At 43.3% G+C, this 12834-nt stretch overlaps 2 protein-coding genes and 2 non-coding genes across 8 annotated transcripts; 3 read left to right on the top strand and 1 right to left on the bottom strand.

Annotated features, from left to right (window-relative positions):
* Positions 1 to 1240: 1240 nt before the first annotated feature.
* Positions 1241 to 6157, bottom strand: LOC124336063 (hemocyte protein-glutamine gamma-glutamyltransferase-like). Of its 3 annotated transcripts, none has more exons than XM_046789682.1 (20): positions 5943 to 6157; positions 5726 to 5764; positions 5619 to 5660; positions 5321 to 5551; positions 5145 to 5248; positions 4843 to 5059; positions 4642 to 4775; positions 4433 to 4568; positions 4110 to 4336; positions 3854 to 4031; positions 3609 to 3774; positions 3425 to 3528; positions 3234 to 3343; positions 3066 to 3157; positions 2859 to 3001; positions 2445 to 2779; positions 2231 to 2354; positions 1978 to 2138; positions 1768 to 1904; positions 1241 to 1694 (listed from the first exon to the last, which is right to left on the bottom strand). In XM_046789682.1, the coding sequence occupies exons 2-20, from the start codon at positions 5757 to 5759 to the stop codon at positions 1553 to 1555; spliced, it is 2817 nt and encodes a 938-aa protein (XP_046645638.1). In that variant the 5' UTR covers positions 5760 to 5764; positions 5943 to 6157; the 3' UTR covers positions 1241 to 1552. The 3 variants fall into 3 exon arrangements, with proteins under 3 accessions (XP_046645638.1, XP_046645640.1, XP_046645639.1); XM_046789684.1 differs by having other exon boundaries at positions 5324 to 5551; XM_046789683.1 differs by having other exon boundaries at positions 6028 to 6157.
* A 413-nt stretch (positions 6158 to 6570) lies between these two features.
* Positions 6571 to 6682, top strand: Trnai-uau. Its single transcript has 2 exons — positions 6571 to 6608; positions 6647 to 6682. It is a non-coding gene; the product is annotated as a tRNA-Ile (tRNA).
* A 149-nt stretch (positions 6683 to 6831) lies between these two features.
* Positions 6832 to 6952, top strand: Trnai-uau. The gene is made up of 2 exons: positions 6832 to 6869; positions 6917 to 6952. It is a non-coding gene; the product is annotated as a tRNA-Ile (tRNA).
* Positions 6953 to 7568: 616 nt separating this feature from the next.
* LOC124336064 (hemocyte protein-glutamine gamma-glutamyltransferase-like) lies at positions 7569 to 12490 on the top strand. Of its 3 annotated transcripts, none has more exons than XM_046789686.1 (20): positions 7569 to 7699; positions 7963 to 8001; positions 8067 to 8108; positions 8176 to 8406; positions 8479 to 8582; positions 8668 to 8884; positions 8952 to 9085; positions 9159 to 9294; positions 9391 to 9617; positions 9696 to 9873; positions 9953 to 10118; positions 10199 to 10302; positions 10384 to 10493; positions 10570 to 10661; positions 10726 to 10868; positions 10948 to 11282; positions 11373 to 11496; positions 11589 to 11749; positions 11823 to 11959; positions 12033 to 12490. In XM_046789686.1, exons 2-20 carry the CDS (start codon positions 7968 to 7970, stop codon positions 12172 to 12174), a joined length of 2817 nt encoding a protein of 938 aa, XP_046645642.1. In that variant the 5' UTR covers positions 7569 to 7699; positions 7963 to 7967; the 3' UTR covers positions 12175 to 12490. The 3 variants fall into 3 exon arrangements, with proteins under 3 accessions (XP_046645642.1, XP_046645644.1, XP_046645641.1); XM_046789688.1 differs by having other exon boundaries at positions 7569 to 7784; positions 8176 to 8403; XM_046789685.1 differs by having other exon boundaries at positions 7569 to 7784.
* The last annotated feature ends 344 nt before the right edge of the window (positions 12491 to 12834 follow it).

Below are 12834 nucleotides of genomic sequence, written 5' to 3'. Positions count from 1 at the left end.
ATATATGAGAATTGGTTTTTTGGGGGGGTTCAAACTTCAAACGCTTCAAAGGGAAGGTTTCCGCATTTGTCTTCCGCGCCCTCCGCATTTCGATTTTTGTTTTTGTCCCCTCCGTGATGGCCCAACCTTCGTACCTTTATTTTCAAAATATCTCTCAACGCATTTTAGGCGACTGTTAGTCGTTTTTGTTAAGGTCATTCAATACGAGCCTTATATATGTAAAAAAAAAGAATACCGAGAACACAAATTTCTCTTTTTTCCAGCTGGCTGCTTTCACTGTATTTGCATGTTAGTGAAATTGGTGGATGTGCTATTATGTAACAATCGCCATTCACACACACGAGCATACCTCTAGCGGTCTAGCCATCTATGAAAGGATGATAACATCACGATTTGCTTTTCCTATGAGCGCTTCCTCTTTCCGAATGAAAAGGCAAGGTTAAATGTTGATCACTTAATAACGTCATACGAGTGACATAAATTTTGCAAAATGAAATCATCAAGTTATCAAAAACAGACTTGGAAAGGTGCAATCAAACATAAAATTACAAGGTTTTTGCAATCATAGCAAAAGAACAAAGCTAAAAAATGCGATGCAGAAATAGGCGTTGTCTACTAACGTGCCTCGAGAAGGAAAGCACAAGCAGAGCGCAAGCAATAGTGTACTAGCAAATATAGGGCGTCGCAAATCACTTGTTACGCAATCATAATATAGGTGCGCAATTTGTGGAAACCTCAGCAATATTGAGTTTCAAGGTTTGCGTTCAGAGCAATGCACATTGCTGCACTAGTTTTTGAAATTCTCGAAACCGCTACTTCGGTATATCGTGCGTACTGCATTTTTCTCTAACGAAATTTCAAGAAATCTGATGGATTTCTCAATGCGCCTTTCTTTTCCGACAATCGGTCGAGGGGGCGATTAAAGACAAAAAAAAAGAGTCGATTCGTCATGAAACGGACGCTTTTCTCTATTAATCGATCGTTTGTTACCAAAGGCTATTAAAGTTCAAGATAAAGTGCGCTTTAAACTCACACAGGCAGTGTGTTGAACTATAAAAAAATCTCATCACTTCAAATCAGAAAATGTTAGTTATAAGGCGTTAGTAAGAAACCACATTTGCAAATTTGAGAGCTGAGAAAACGAATCAATTGAGGCTTCACTAATTGCGAAAGTCGTTGCTTCATTAGAGGCTACGATGCTGTCTGGAAACAATGTGGTCAAATGAGAAAACGTAAGAAATCTGGTTGGTGAATTTTATTCTGGCTGACCAAACCAACACCCAGAAAGGGATTACAACAGTCATGTAAAAAACCAACACCAATGGTTAAAGGAGAGGAAAGAGAGTAGTTATAATTGAATACAGCAGGAGTAAAATATGTCATGAAATAGTAGGGTTAAAGAGTGCATAGAAGGCAGCAATATAAGAGAGTTACTTGACTAATTTGCAACACTGTTCCATGGGCAAGTCCAAAGTTCGTTTCAAGGTCCAGAGAATGTCGAGGGGGTTTCCATGTCGTCCGTTGGGTTGGATGATCAAATTGAGTTATCTCATCAATCACGGACATGGATGGGACGAGAGCCGATAATGTCGCCCAATTCGCGAGAATTGAAAGAGGCGACCAATTTGCGCTCGCCGCTGAATCGCGGAAGGAACTTGTGGGCGAAGCTGATCATCTCTCCCGGTTTCACGTCACTGGCGAATAAAAGAAAAGAAAAAAAATAATAATTTAAATCAATCGTCTCTCATTTGATAAGTGATGACTCACCGGTATTTGACAGTCTGAGCGCGAACCAGACCGGGTCCTTCGAACGTGAACTCGCACTCGGTCAGAGTAACGGATATGGGGTTCATGAAACTGAACGTGGCAAAGCAATCCTGGCCCACCTGCGGGTTTCCTCGGATCTGCAAAGAGCAATTTGATTTATTTCAGGACGTAAATGCAAATTGCTAATCGTATTCTGATTTCTAGCTATACCTGAACGTCCAATTTGGGTTTCTCGAGCTGGAAGTCGTCCTCTTCGCTCCACGACTGCTTAGTCTCTTGCACGGATGCCATGGCAAAGATCTTGATGTGGCCGTAGTCGACGATTTTGTCGCGGTATTCGTCCCAGCTGATGCGCACTTGCAGAGTTTCGCCTATTATTGCGTTACAAATGACAAGGAAATGTGTCGGTAAGAAATGGAATGGTGAATAAGCTGCTGGTGAATAAGACAAAACTCGAACGTACGGCCTCCGGGTTGAAGAACAAATTGACGATCGCTGCGACCAAGACGACGAGCGGTGACTCCGGTGTAGTAAACAGAGTTGGCCGACAGGATAGTCGTGATGGTCCTCATTTCTTGGGAACGGTTCTGAGATGATAAATCAAACCAGTCAGAACATTTTTATAAAATTAAATCGAAAGAAAACATTCGAAATGTTTTTAAAGAATTCAAAATTACCTGAATGAGAAATTGGAGATTGAAGGGCTGTCCCCAGGCAACTTTCTCTTGCTCAATCAAGTCGAAGTAAACATCTTCGTTGACGGGACGGTTGTCGAACATTGGCTGAGTTCGTTCGACGCTGCGAGCCGCGTTCATGGCCGAAACGCGTTCCGCCGCCGAACTGCCCGAGTCGTTGGGGTGACGCGACTCATCGTACCAGGGTTTGCGGTTGACGTCGTTGATGCTCAAACGGCGCACTGATGCTCCTGGGTAATGCATCATGTCCCTGTTTTCTCTCAAATCTCCTCCTCTCATGTCTCTCCTTTCCAGGTAGGGTGACGACATTCCCTGGTCTTTTACATGGACGAGTCGCCGTTAGAAATCAATAGTTCTAATATACTAAATGGATTCAAATTGTATAGGGAATATTACTAAAGTGGTAGTTGAAGTCGCCCTGTTTCTGGTAGCGGGACATGCCATCGGGGTTCTTGTAAAGACTAGTGATATCCTCGGCGTCGGCATCGCTGACGTCATCGTCCGCTCCCGGTCGCTTGGTCAAGATCATGCGGCCGACCCTGTTATGTAATCAACTTGATATAGGTCTGAACTTGAAACTGTAAAATGTTGTCGTTCAATTACTGGTAGTTGTTGACGTGAATCTTCCTGAATCCCCAGTGAGAAGTTTCGTCCTCCTGGAAGTGACTGACTTCAGCGTTGACTTCGGCAAACAGCTGAAAATGGTTATTGTTGGTTGTTCAAATAAATCGTCAGTTTCTTATAGTAAAATGATTTCAACTGAAATCTTACGTATGGGGTATCGAAGGCGAATCCGATGTCACCACGACGAACGGACTCGACGGAAGAGGGGCCACGACGGAAGGCTTCAACGGCCAAAGGTCCACGGCTCTTTTGGTCACCTGAATGAATTGAAAAATGAATTAATCCGCGTTTCTATATAGATGGGGGATTCGTAGTTTATTTTAAAAAAATATATATACCTCCGGAGTTCTTCTGCCAGAAATGGGGTGGGGGAGTGGGGTCAATTGCTTGCCATCCATTGCAGTTGGCTTGGAGATCGGGTCGGGACATCCAAACTTCAGACCTTCTCAGTCAATGTCGTATAAATAATTGTGTTATCCTGGCGCAATTTATAAAAATGTTTTTAAAATTCAAAATACATACCAAGCGTGGAAGTTCCAAATGGCATCCTGATTGTCGCCATCTGGGCCACCCTTCATCTCATCTCCGAAAATGTCAAAGTACTTGTCGACGGACAGGGTGTGGTTGGTATCGCGTGCGGAAACGAAGTTGGTCACGGGACGAGATGGAATACCCAAAGCGCGGAAGACTGTCGAAATGTATCAAGGGGATGATTATACTTTCAATATTTCAAATGTCATTTTTTTTTAAATAAGAATTAGGCCTACTGGAAGTAGCGACGGCGGCAAAGACCCAGCATTGTCCGTATTTGACTGGCTTGGATCCGTTGCGCAAGTAGTGCTCGAAGATTTTGGAGCTTCCAGTCCAGACCCACGGGCAAACTCCATCCTCGAACGAGCCCTCCCATTTGCCTTCCAACAGACCAAAGCCTTCGTTGGCGTTGATCTGTGTGTCGTAATTACAAAATGGTCAAGAAAATGCTTTATTAAAAGTAATTTCAACGACGTTATATTTGAAAATTACGATGGAAGCAATGGCGCGGACGACTTGGACGGGGTTGCCTCTCTCCGTTGGGTTGAGACCGGACTGTTCCAGCAAAAGTTGAGCTGCTGGCAAGGCTACGTCAGAGAACTGTCCGTAGACCCAACGGCGGCCTTTGGGGCGGTGGTGAGTGCCCACGAAGACTTTGCCAGTCTCGTTCATGAGGTACTCCCTGCGGAGCTCCTCGTTGTCCAAGTAAACTGGGTCGTCTGTTTGAAAATAATTTGGCGTGTAAAACATGAAATGTTGAATAACCGATCATTTGAAATTGAAAAGGTAATATATTGGCTTGGAGAACAACGTACCGCGGCAGAAGGGGTTGAACAAGATGTAAATGTCATCTTTGAAACGGAATTCGTCGACGCGGGCGCCTGGCGTCGTCGTGGTCGTTTCAATGTTCACTCGCCATAATCCGACCAAAGCGTTGGCGGGAATGTGAACCTATACACATTGAAAATTATGTTTTGATTACATAGTTTCCGTGATTAAATAATTGAATTTCGAATGATTATACTTGGAAAGTGATGTTGAATCCCTCCTGCTGATGGAGACGCATATCCCACTTTTGCGGGGCCCGGCTGAATTCGCGCTGAGTCATGCGGAAAGGCAAAACGACTTTGGTTCCCTTGGTCACCTGAGGATTCGGGCCTAAAAATAAAAATAATATCTATGGTTATTTCTGACTATTCCTTTCGTAATTCTCTGTATAACATACCAAAAGTGAACGATGCCCTCAAGATGTCCCGGCGAGGATCAAAGTTACGATCCTTCATGCGCACAGCAAAGAAGAAAGGCTGGCCACGACGAAGAACGGTTGTCGACGGAGCGCAAGATGAACGGTAGTCCATCGACAACATTGGCGACATCGACGACATGGAAGCCATGTTGGTCATCGACCTGGACATCATCATCGATGACGAGGATCCAATCTCCTAATTAACGTTTGAAAAATACGAAAAATAAGTTTTTTGTGGGCGAAATGGAATCGGAATCAAAATTCGAATGAGTTGTATTTACACGGCCGTTGTCGAAAACCATTTCGTAGCGATCAGTGCGATGCTCACGGGCGTTGTCTCGCGGGAACAGCTCAACAGACTCGATCTTCAAGTTATCTGATGGCACTTTTTGAAGAAAAAAAAATTTTATTCGAAATAGTTACAATTGTTTTGCGGAAAATATGAAATCAAATGTACTACTTCCGTCGGTACGGATCTCTTCGACAGCTCGCTCGGCGCGGCGACGTCTATCCAAATCTTCGGCGTAGTGCGAGACCAATGAGGCGCGGTACGCCGCGTTGTTGCCACCGGGACTGACTCCGACGTTGTTGCCCATTCCGTCGCGGTCGTTGTTGCGACGAACGAAACTTCCGGAATGGGACAGATTGTTCAATCCGGAGCTGCCGCTCATCGAGCGACGCAACATGACTATGAAAGATATTGTAATTTTTCATTCAATAACGCTTAATTCATTGAATTCTTAAAAACTATATACCTGGTGATCCTTGTTGACCCATATTCGAACGACGCAACATGCCTGAATAAACAATTTCAATGAGTTTTAATGCTTCTTGGTTATTTCTAAAATTCAAAATTTATTACCTGGAGATCCTGGTTGATTCAATGGAGAACTCATTGTGCCTGTAATAATGCGAAATTCAAAAAAAAATTTGTTGGTGACAAGAAACCGTTACTTTTAATACAAAATTTTTAAAAATTGGTCCCAAGGGGGAAGATTGAACCCCCAAAATTCATGAATTCGCCTAAATCAATATACTTTGACTCGGAAAAATGTTGCCCCCAAGAAAAATAAACCTACCAAGTTCAAATTTGTTTCTTTGGTCGAAATCAGAAAGAACGCAGCAAGATAGACCGGAGCCCGTGGTTTAACAAAACGTGTCTACCTTTTTGGGGAAGACAGATCAGCGCAAATTATGTCTCAAGTCTAAGGAGACGAATAGGCTGAATGGATTTGGGGATATAGACTCGACGTTCCCGCGACCAACGATGTGTTTGCGCAACGACTGCAAAACCAACACGAATTCATTGGCTCTTTCGGCTCGCTATTTATGCTCATTGCACGCATCGTTGAATGTGGACTCGCACTCGTCTCGTGGCTGTCGTGAGGCGCAAGGAGTTGGAACAAAAGCGGATGGGATTACTCCACTACTATTGCCTTTCCTACTTCCACAGGTGACTTCGCCCGTGTCGGGCAGTGTAACAACTAATACCTTTCGGAAAAGGATGCGTTTTCAGTTGCATTATTAAAATTAAAATATCGGATATCGCGAACGTCGAGACATATATGCATCAAATTTTTTAAACCTCCTCTCTTGTCGGCTTGACTCTCAACTGGCTAATAAGTCTAATATGAAGTTAAAATAGCAACATTAAAGAATAATAAAATTCTAATAGAATATACCGATTGATAGAGCCCCAAAATTTCAGCTCCAGTGGCGCAGTTGGTTAGCGCATGGTACTTATATGACAGTATTTATGAATAGAACCTGATTCGCTGAAGTAATGCCGAGGTCGCGAGTTCGAGCCTCGCCTGGAGCAGTAATAATTTTGAATTTACTTATTGAAGGTACACGTATTGCAAATGAGTTACATGTAATGAATTGCTACTAACAAGCACTTCGAACGAACGAAATCTTCGCAGAAAACCATTGTGTTGAATCATAATGCACTTTTATTACACAAAGTCCGCTCCAGTGGCGCAGTTGGCTAGCGCATGGTACTTATAAGACAGTATTCATGTACAGTATAGAATTGATATAAACTGTTGAGAATATGCCGAGGTCGCGAGTTCGAGCCTCGCCTGGAGCAAAGACTTACATTTTAAAATTGCAGGTGGAATTTTATAGTTCTGAAAAATCCTATAATTATCTGAACCATTAACAAGTAAAGACAAAAATACAGATCAAGTATAGTTAAATAGTCATCATCCTATATTTCAAACTATAGAAGACTGCAATACTAATAAGTTAACGACCCAGTGAAATAGTTTTAACATATCAAATATTAGAGTACGTTGATGTATACAATAGCAGTGTGTACCCAAATTCACCCTTTTCTAAAACTCCAAAAACATATTTTAATCATCCTAAAAACTAAGTTTAGCCTAAGTTTCGCTTTCGTTCGGCACTGTCAAGCATAATCCCAGCGCAAGTGTAGTCAATGTACGGAGCATAGAGTGTGACCGTGAAATTGAATATCCAACTCTACACATGCAATGGAAAGGCAATAGTTTTGAATAGTGTTTAAAGTCGTCTATGGTAAAATTGTATCACAAGTAGGAAAGGCAATAGTAGTGGAGTAATCCCATCCGCTTTTGTTCCAACTCCTCGCGCCTCACGACAGCCACGAGACGAGTGCGAGTCCGCATTCAACGATGCGTGCAATGAGCATAAATAGCGAGCCGAAAGAGCCAATGAATTCGTGTTGGTTTTGCAGTCGTTGCGCAAACACATCGTTGGTCGCGGGAACGTCGAGTCTATATCCCCAAATCCATTCAGCCTATTCGTCTCCTTAGACTTGAGACATAATTTGCGCTGATCTGTCTTCCCCAAAAAGGTAGACACGTTTTGTTAAACCACGGGCTCCGGTCTATCTTGCTGCGTTCTTTCTGATTTCGACCAAAGAAACAAATTTGAACTTGGTAGGTTTATTTTTCTTGGGGGCAACATTTTTCCGAGTCAAAGTATATTGATTTAGGCGAATTCATGAATTTTGGGGGTTCAATCTTCCCCCTTGGGACCAATTTTTAAAAATTTTGTATTAAAAGTAACGGTTTCTTGTCACCAACAAATTTTTTTTTGAATTTCGCATTATTACAGGCACAATGAGTTCTCCATTGAATCAACCAGGATCTCCAGGTAATAAATTTTGAATTTTAGAAATAACCAAGAAGCATTAAAACTCATTGAAATTGTTTATTCAGGCATGTTGCGTCGTTCGAATATGGGTCAACAAGGATCACCAGGTATATAGTTTTTAAGAATTCAATGAATTAAGCGTTATTGAATGAAAAATTACAATATCTTTCATAGTCATGTTGCGTCGCTCGATGAGCGGCAGCTCCGGATTGAACAATCTGTCCCATTCCGGAAGTTTCGTTCGTCGCAACAACGACCGCGACGGAATGGGCAACAACGTCGGAGTCAGTCCCGGTGGCAACAACGCGGCGTACCGCGCCTCATTGGTCTCGCACTACGCCGAAGATTTGGATAGACGTCGCCGCGCCGAGCGAGCTGTCGAAGAGATCCGTACCGACGGAAGTAGTACATTTGATTTCATATTTTCCGCAAAACAATTGTAACTATTTCGAATAAAATTTTTTTTTCTTCAAAAAGTGCCATCAGATAACTTGAAGATCGAGTCTGTTGAGCTGTTCCCGCGAGACAACGCCCGTGAGCATCGCACTGATCGCTACGAAATGGTTTTCGACAACGGCCGTGTAAATACAACTCATTCGAATTTTGATTCCGATTCCATTTCGCCCACAAAAAACTTATTTTTCGTATTTTTCAAACGTTAATTAGGAGATTGGATCCTCGTCATCGATGATGATGTCCAGGTCGATGACCAACATGGCTTCCATGTCGTCGATGTCGCCAATGTTGTCGATGGACTACCGTTCATCTTGCGCTCCGTCGACAACCGTTCTTCGTCGTGGCCAGCCTTTCTTCTTTGCTGTGCGCATGAAGGATCGTAACTTTGATCCTCGCCGGGACATCTTGAGGGCATCGTTCACTTTTGGTATGTTATACAGAGAATTACGAAAGGAATAGTCAGAAATAACCATAGATATTATTTTTATTTTTAGGCCCGAATCCTCAGGTGACCAAGGGAACCAAAGTCGTTTTGCCTTTCCGCATGACTCAGCGCGAATTCAGCCGGGCCCCGCAAAAGTGGGATATGCGTCTCCATCAGCAGGAGGGATTCAACATCACTTTCCAAGTATAATCATTCGAAATTCAATTATTTAATCACGGAAACTATGTAATCAAAACATAATTTTCAATGTGTATAGGTTCACATTCCCGCCAACGCTTTGGTCGGATTATGGCGAGTGAACATTGAAACGACCACGACGACGCCAGGCGCCCGCGTCGACGAATTCCGTTTCAAAGATGACATTTACATCTTGTTCAACCCCTTCTGCCGCGGTACGTTGTTCTCCAAGCCAATATATTACCTTTTCAATTTCAAATGATCGGTTATTCAACATTTCATGTTTTACACGCCAAATTATTTTCAAACAGACGACCCAGTTTACTTGGACAACGAGGAGCTCCGCAGGGAGTACCTCATGAACGAGACTGGCAAAGTCTTCGTGGGCACTCACCACCGCCCCAAAGGCCGCCGTTGGGTCTACGGACAGTTCTCTGACGTAGCCTTGCCAGCAGCTCAACTTTTGCTGGAACAGTCCGGTCTCAACCCAACGGAGAGAGGCAACCCCGTCCAAGTCGTCCGCGCCATTGCTTCCATCGTAATTTTCAAATATAACGTCGTTGAAATTACTTTTAATAAAGCATTTTCTTGACCATTTTGTAATTACGACACACAGATCAACGCCAACGAAGGCTTTGGTCTGTTGGAAGGCAAATGGGAGGGCTCGTTCGAGGATGGAGTTTGCCCGTGGGTCTGGACTGGAAGCTCCAAAATCTTCGAGCACTACTTGCGCAACGGATCCAAGCCAGTCAAATACGGACAATGCTGGGTCTTTGCCGCCGTCGCTACTTCCAGTAGGCCTAATTCTTATTTAAAAAAAAATGACATTTGAAATATTGAAAGTATAATCATCCCCTTGATACATTTCGACAGTCTTCCGCGCTTTGGGTATTCCATCTCGTCCCGTGACCAACTTCGTTTCCGCACGCGATACCAACCACACCCTGTCCGTCGACAAGTACTTTGACATTTTCGGAGATGAGATGAAGGGTGGCCCAGATGGCGACAATCAGGATGCCATTTGGAACTTCCACGCTTGGTATGTATTTTGAATTTTAAAAACATTTTTATAAATTGCGCCAGGATAACACAATTATTTATACGACATTGACTGAGAAGGTCTGAAGTTTGGATGTCCCGACCCGATCTCCAAGCCAACTGCAATGGATGGCAAGCAATTGACCCCACTCCCCCACCCCATTTCTGGCAGAAGAACTCCGGAGGTATATATATTTTTTTAAAATAAACTACGAATCCCCCATCTATATAGAAACGCGGATTAATTCATTTTTCAATTCATTCAGGTGACCAAAAGAGCCGTGGACCTTTGGCCGTTGAAGCCTTCCGTCGTGGCCCCTCTTCCGTCGAGTCCGTTCGTCGTGGTGACATCGGATTCGCCTTCGATACCCCATACGTAAGATTTCAGTTGAAATCATTTTACTATAAGAAACTGACGATTTATTTGAACAACCAACAATAACCATTTTCAGCTGTTTGCCGAAGTCAACGCTGAAGTCAGTCACTTCCAGGAGGACGAAACTTCTCACTGGGGATTCAGGAAGATTCACGTCAACAACTACCAGTAATTGAACGACAACATTTTACAGTTTCAAGTTCAGACCTATATCAAGTTGATTACATAACAGGGTCGGCCGCATGATCTTGACCAAGCGACCGGGAGCGGACGATGACGTCAGCGATGCCGACGCCGAGGATATCACTAGTCTTTACAAGAACCCCGATGGCATGTCCCGCTACCAGAAACAGGGCGACTTCAACTACCACTTTAGTAATATTCCCTATACAATTTGAATCCATTTAGTATATTAGAACTATTGATTTCTAACGGCGACTCGTCCATGTAAAAGACCAGGGAATGTCGTCACCCTACCTGGAAAGGAGAGACATGAGAGGAGGAGATTTGAGAGAAAACAGGGACATGATGCATTACCCAGGAGCATCAGTGCGCCGTTTGAGCATCAACGACGTCAACCGCAAACCCTGGTACGATGAGTCGCGTCACCCCAACGACTCGGGCAGTTCGGCGGCGGAACGCGTTTCGGCCATGAACGCGGCTCGCAGCGTCGAACGAACTCAGCCAATGTTCGACAACCGTCCCGTCAACGAAGATGTTTACTTCGACTTGATTGAGCAAGAGAAAGTTGCCTGGGGACAGCCCTTCAATCTCCAATTTCTCATTCAGGTAATTTTGAATTCTTTAAAAACATTTCGAATGTTTTCTTTCGATTTAATTTTATAAAAATGTTCTGACTGGTTTGATTTATCATCTCAGAACCGTTCCCAAGAAATGAGGACCATCACGACTATCCTGTCGGCCAACTCTGTTTACTACACCGGAGTCACCGCTCGTCGTCTTGGTCGCAGCGATCGTCAATTTGTTCTTCAACCCGGAGGCCGTACGTTCGAGTTTTGTCTTATTCACCAGCAGCTTATTCACCATTCCATTTCTTACCGACACATTTCCTTGTCATTTGTAACGCAATAATAGGCGAAACTCTGCAAGTGCGCATCAGCTGGGACGAATACCGCGACAAAATCGTCGACTACGGCCACATCAAGATCTTTGCCATGGCATCCGTGCAAGAGACTAAGCAGTCGTGGAGCGAAGAGGACGACTTCCAGCTCGAGAAACCCAAATTGGACGTTCAGGTATAGCTAGAAATCAGAATACGATTAGCAATTTGCATTTACGTCCTGAAATAAATCAAATTGCTCTTTGCAGATCCGAGGAAACCCGCAGGTGGGCCAGGATTGCTTTGCCACGTTCAGTTTCATGAACCCCATATCCGTTACTCTGACCGAGTGCGAGTTCACGTTCGAAGGACCCGGTCTGGTTCGCGCTCAGACTGTCAAATACCGGTGAGTCATCACTTATCAAATGAGAGACGATTGATTTAAATTATTATTTTTTTTCTTTTCTTTTATTCGCCAGTGACGTGAAACCGGGAGAGATGATCAGCTTCGCCCACAAGTTCCTTCCGCGATTCAGCGGCGAGCGCAAATTGGTCGCCTCTTTCAATTCTCGCGAATTGGGCGACATTATCGGCTCTCGCCCCATTCATGTCCGTGATTAAATCGAGATAACTCAATTTGATCATCCAACCCAACGGACGACATGGAAACCCCCTCGACATTCTCTGGACCTTGAAACGAACTTTGGACTTGCCCATGGAACAGTGTTGCAAATTAGTCAAGTAACTCTCCTATATTGCTGCCTTCTATGCACTCTTTACAACCCTACTATTTCATGACATATTTTACTCCTGCTGTATTCAATTATAACTACTCTCTTTCCTCCTTTAACCATTGGTGTTGGTTTTTTTACATGACTATTATAATCCCTTTCTGGTTTGTTGGTTTAGTCAGCCAGAATAAATTTCATCAACCAGATTTCTTACGTTTTCTCATTTTACCGCATTTTACCAGTTTGTACAATAGCCTCTGATGAATCAGTGACTTTCGCAACCTTGGAATTTTCCAAAATAGATTATTCCATGTCTTCTACTTTTTTTTAACCAAAACTAACCTTGCTGCGCACGTTTACAGAACATGTTTTGTGCATCTATCGCGCGCTTCATCCCGAATGACGTAACAATCAAAAAGAAAAAAGAGAAAAACCTATTTATAAGTTAAACTTTAATTTGCAAATTCTAGTCCTTTATCTTCATCAGTTATTTATAATATTGTCCACATTTGAAATATTTTACGGAGAAGAAAAGCGCGTTTAGTTAATT

Source organism: Daphnia pulicaria, chromosome 4, assembly GCF_021234035.1.
Source record: "Daphnia pulicaria isolate SC F1-1A chromosome 4, SC_F0-13Bv2, whole genome shotgun sequence".
NCBI classification, from domain to species: Eukaryota; Metazoa; Arthropoda; class Branchiopoda; order Diplostraca; family Daphniidae; genus Daphnia; species Daphnia pulicaria.
The sequence above is the reverse complement of the archived record's forward strand: the minus strand, read 5'-3'. Positions and strand labels throughout refer to the sequence as shown.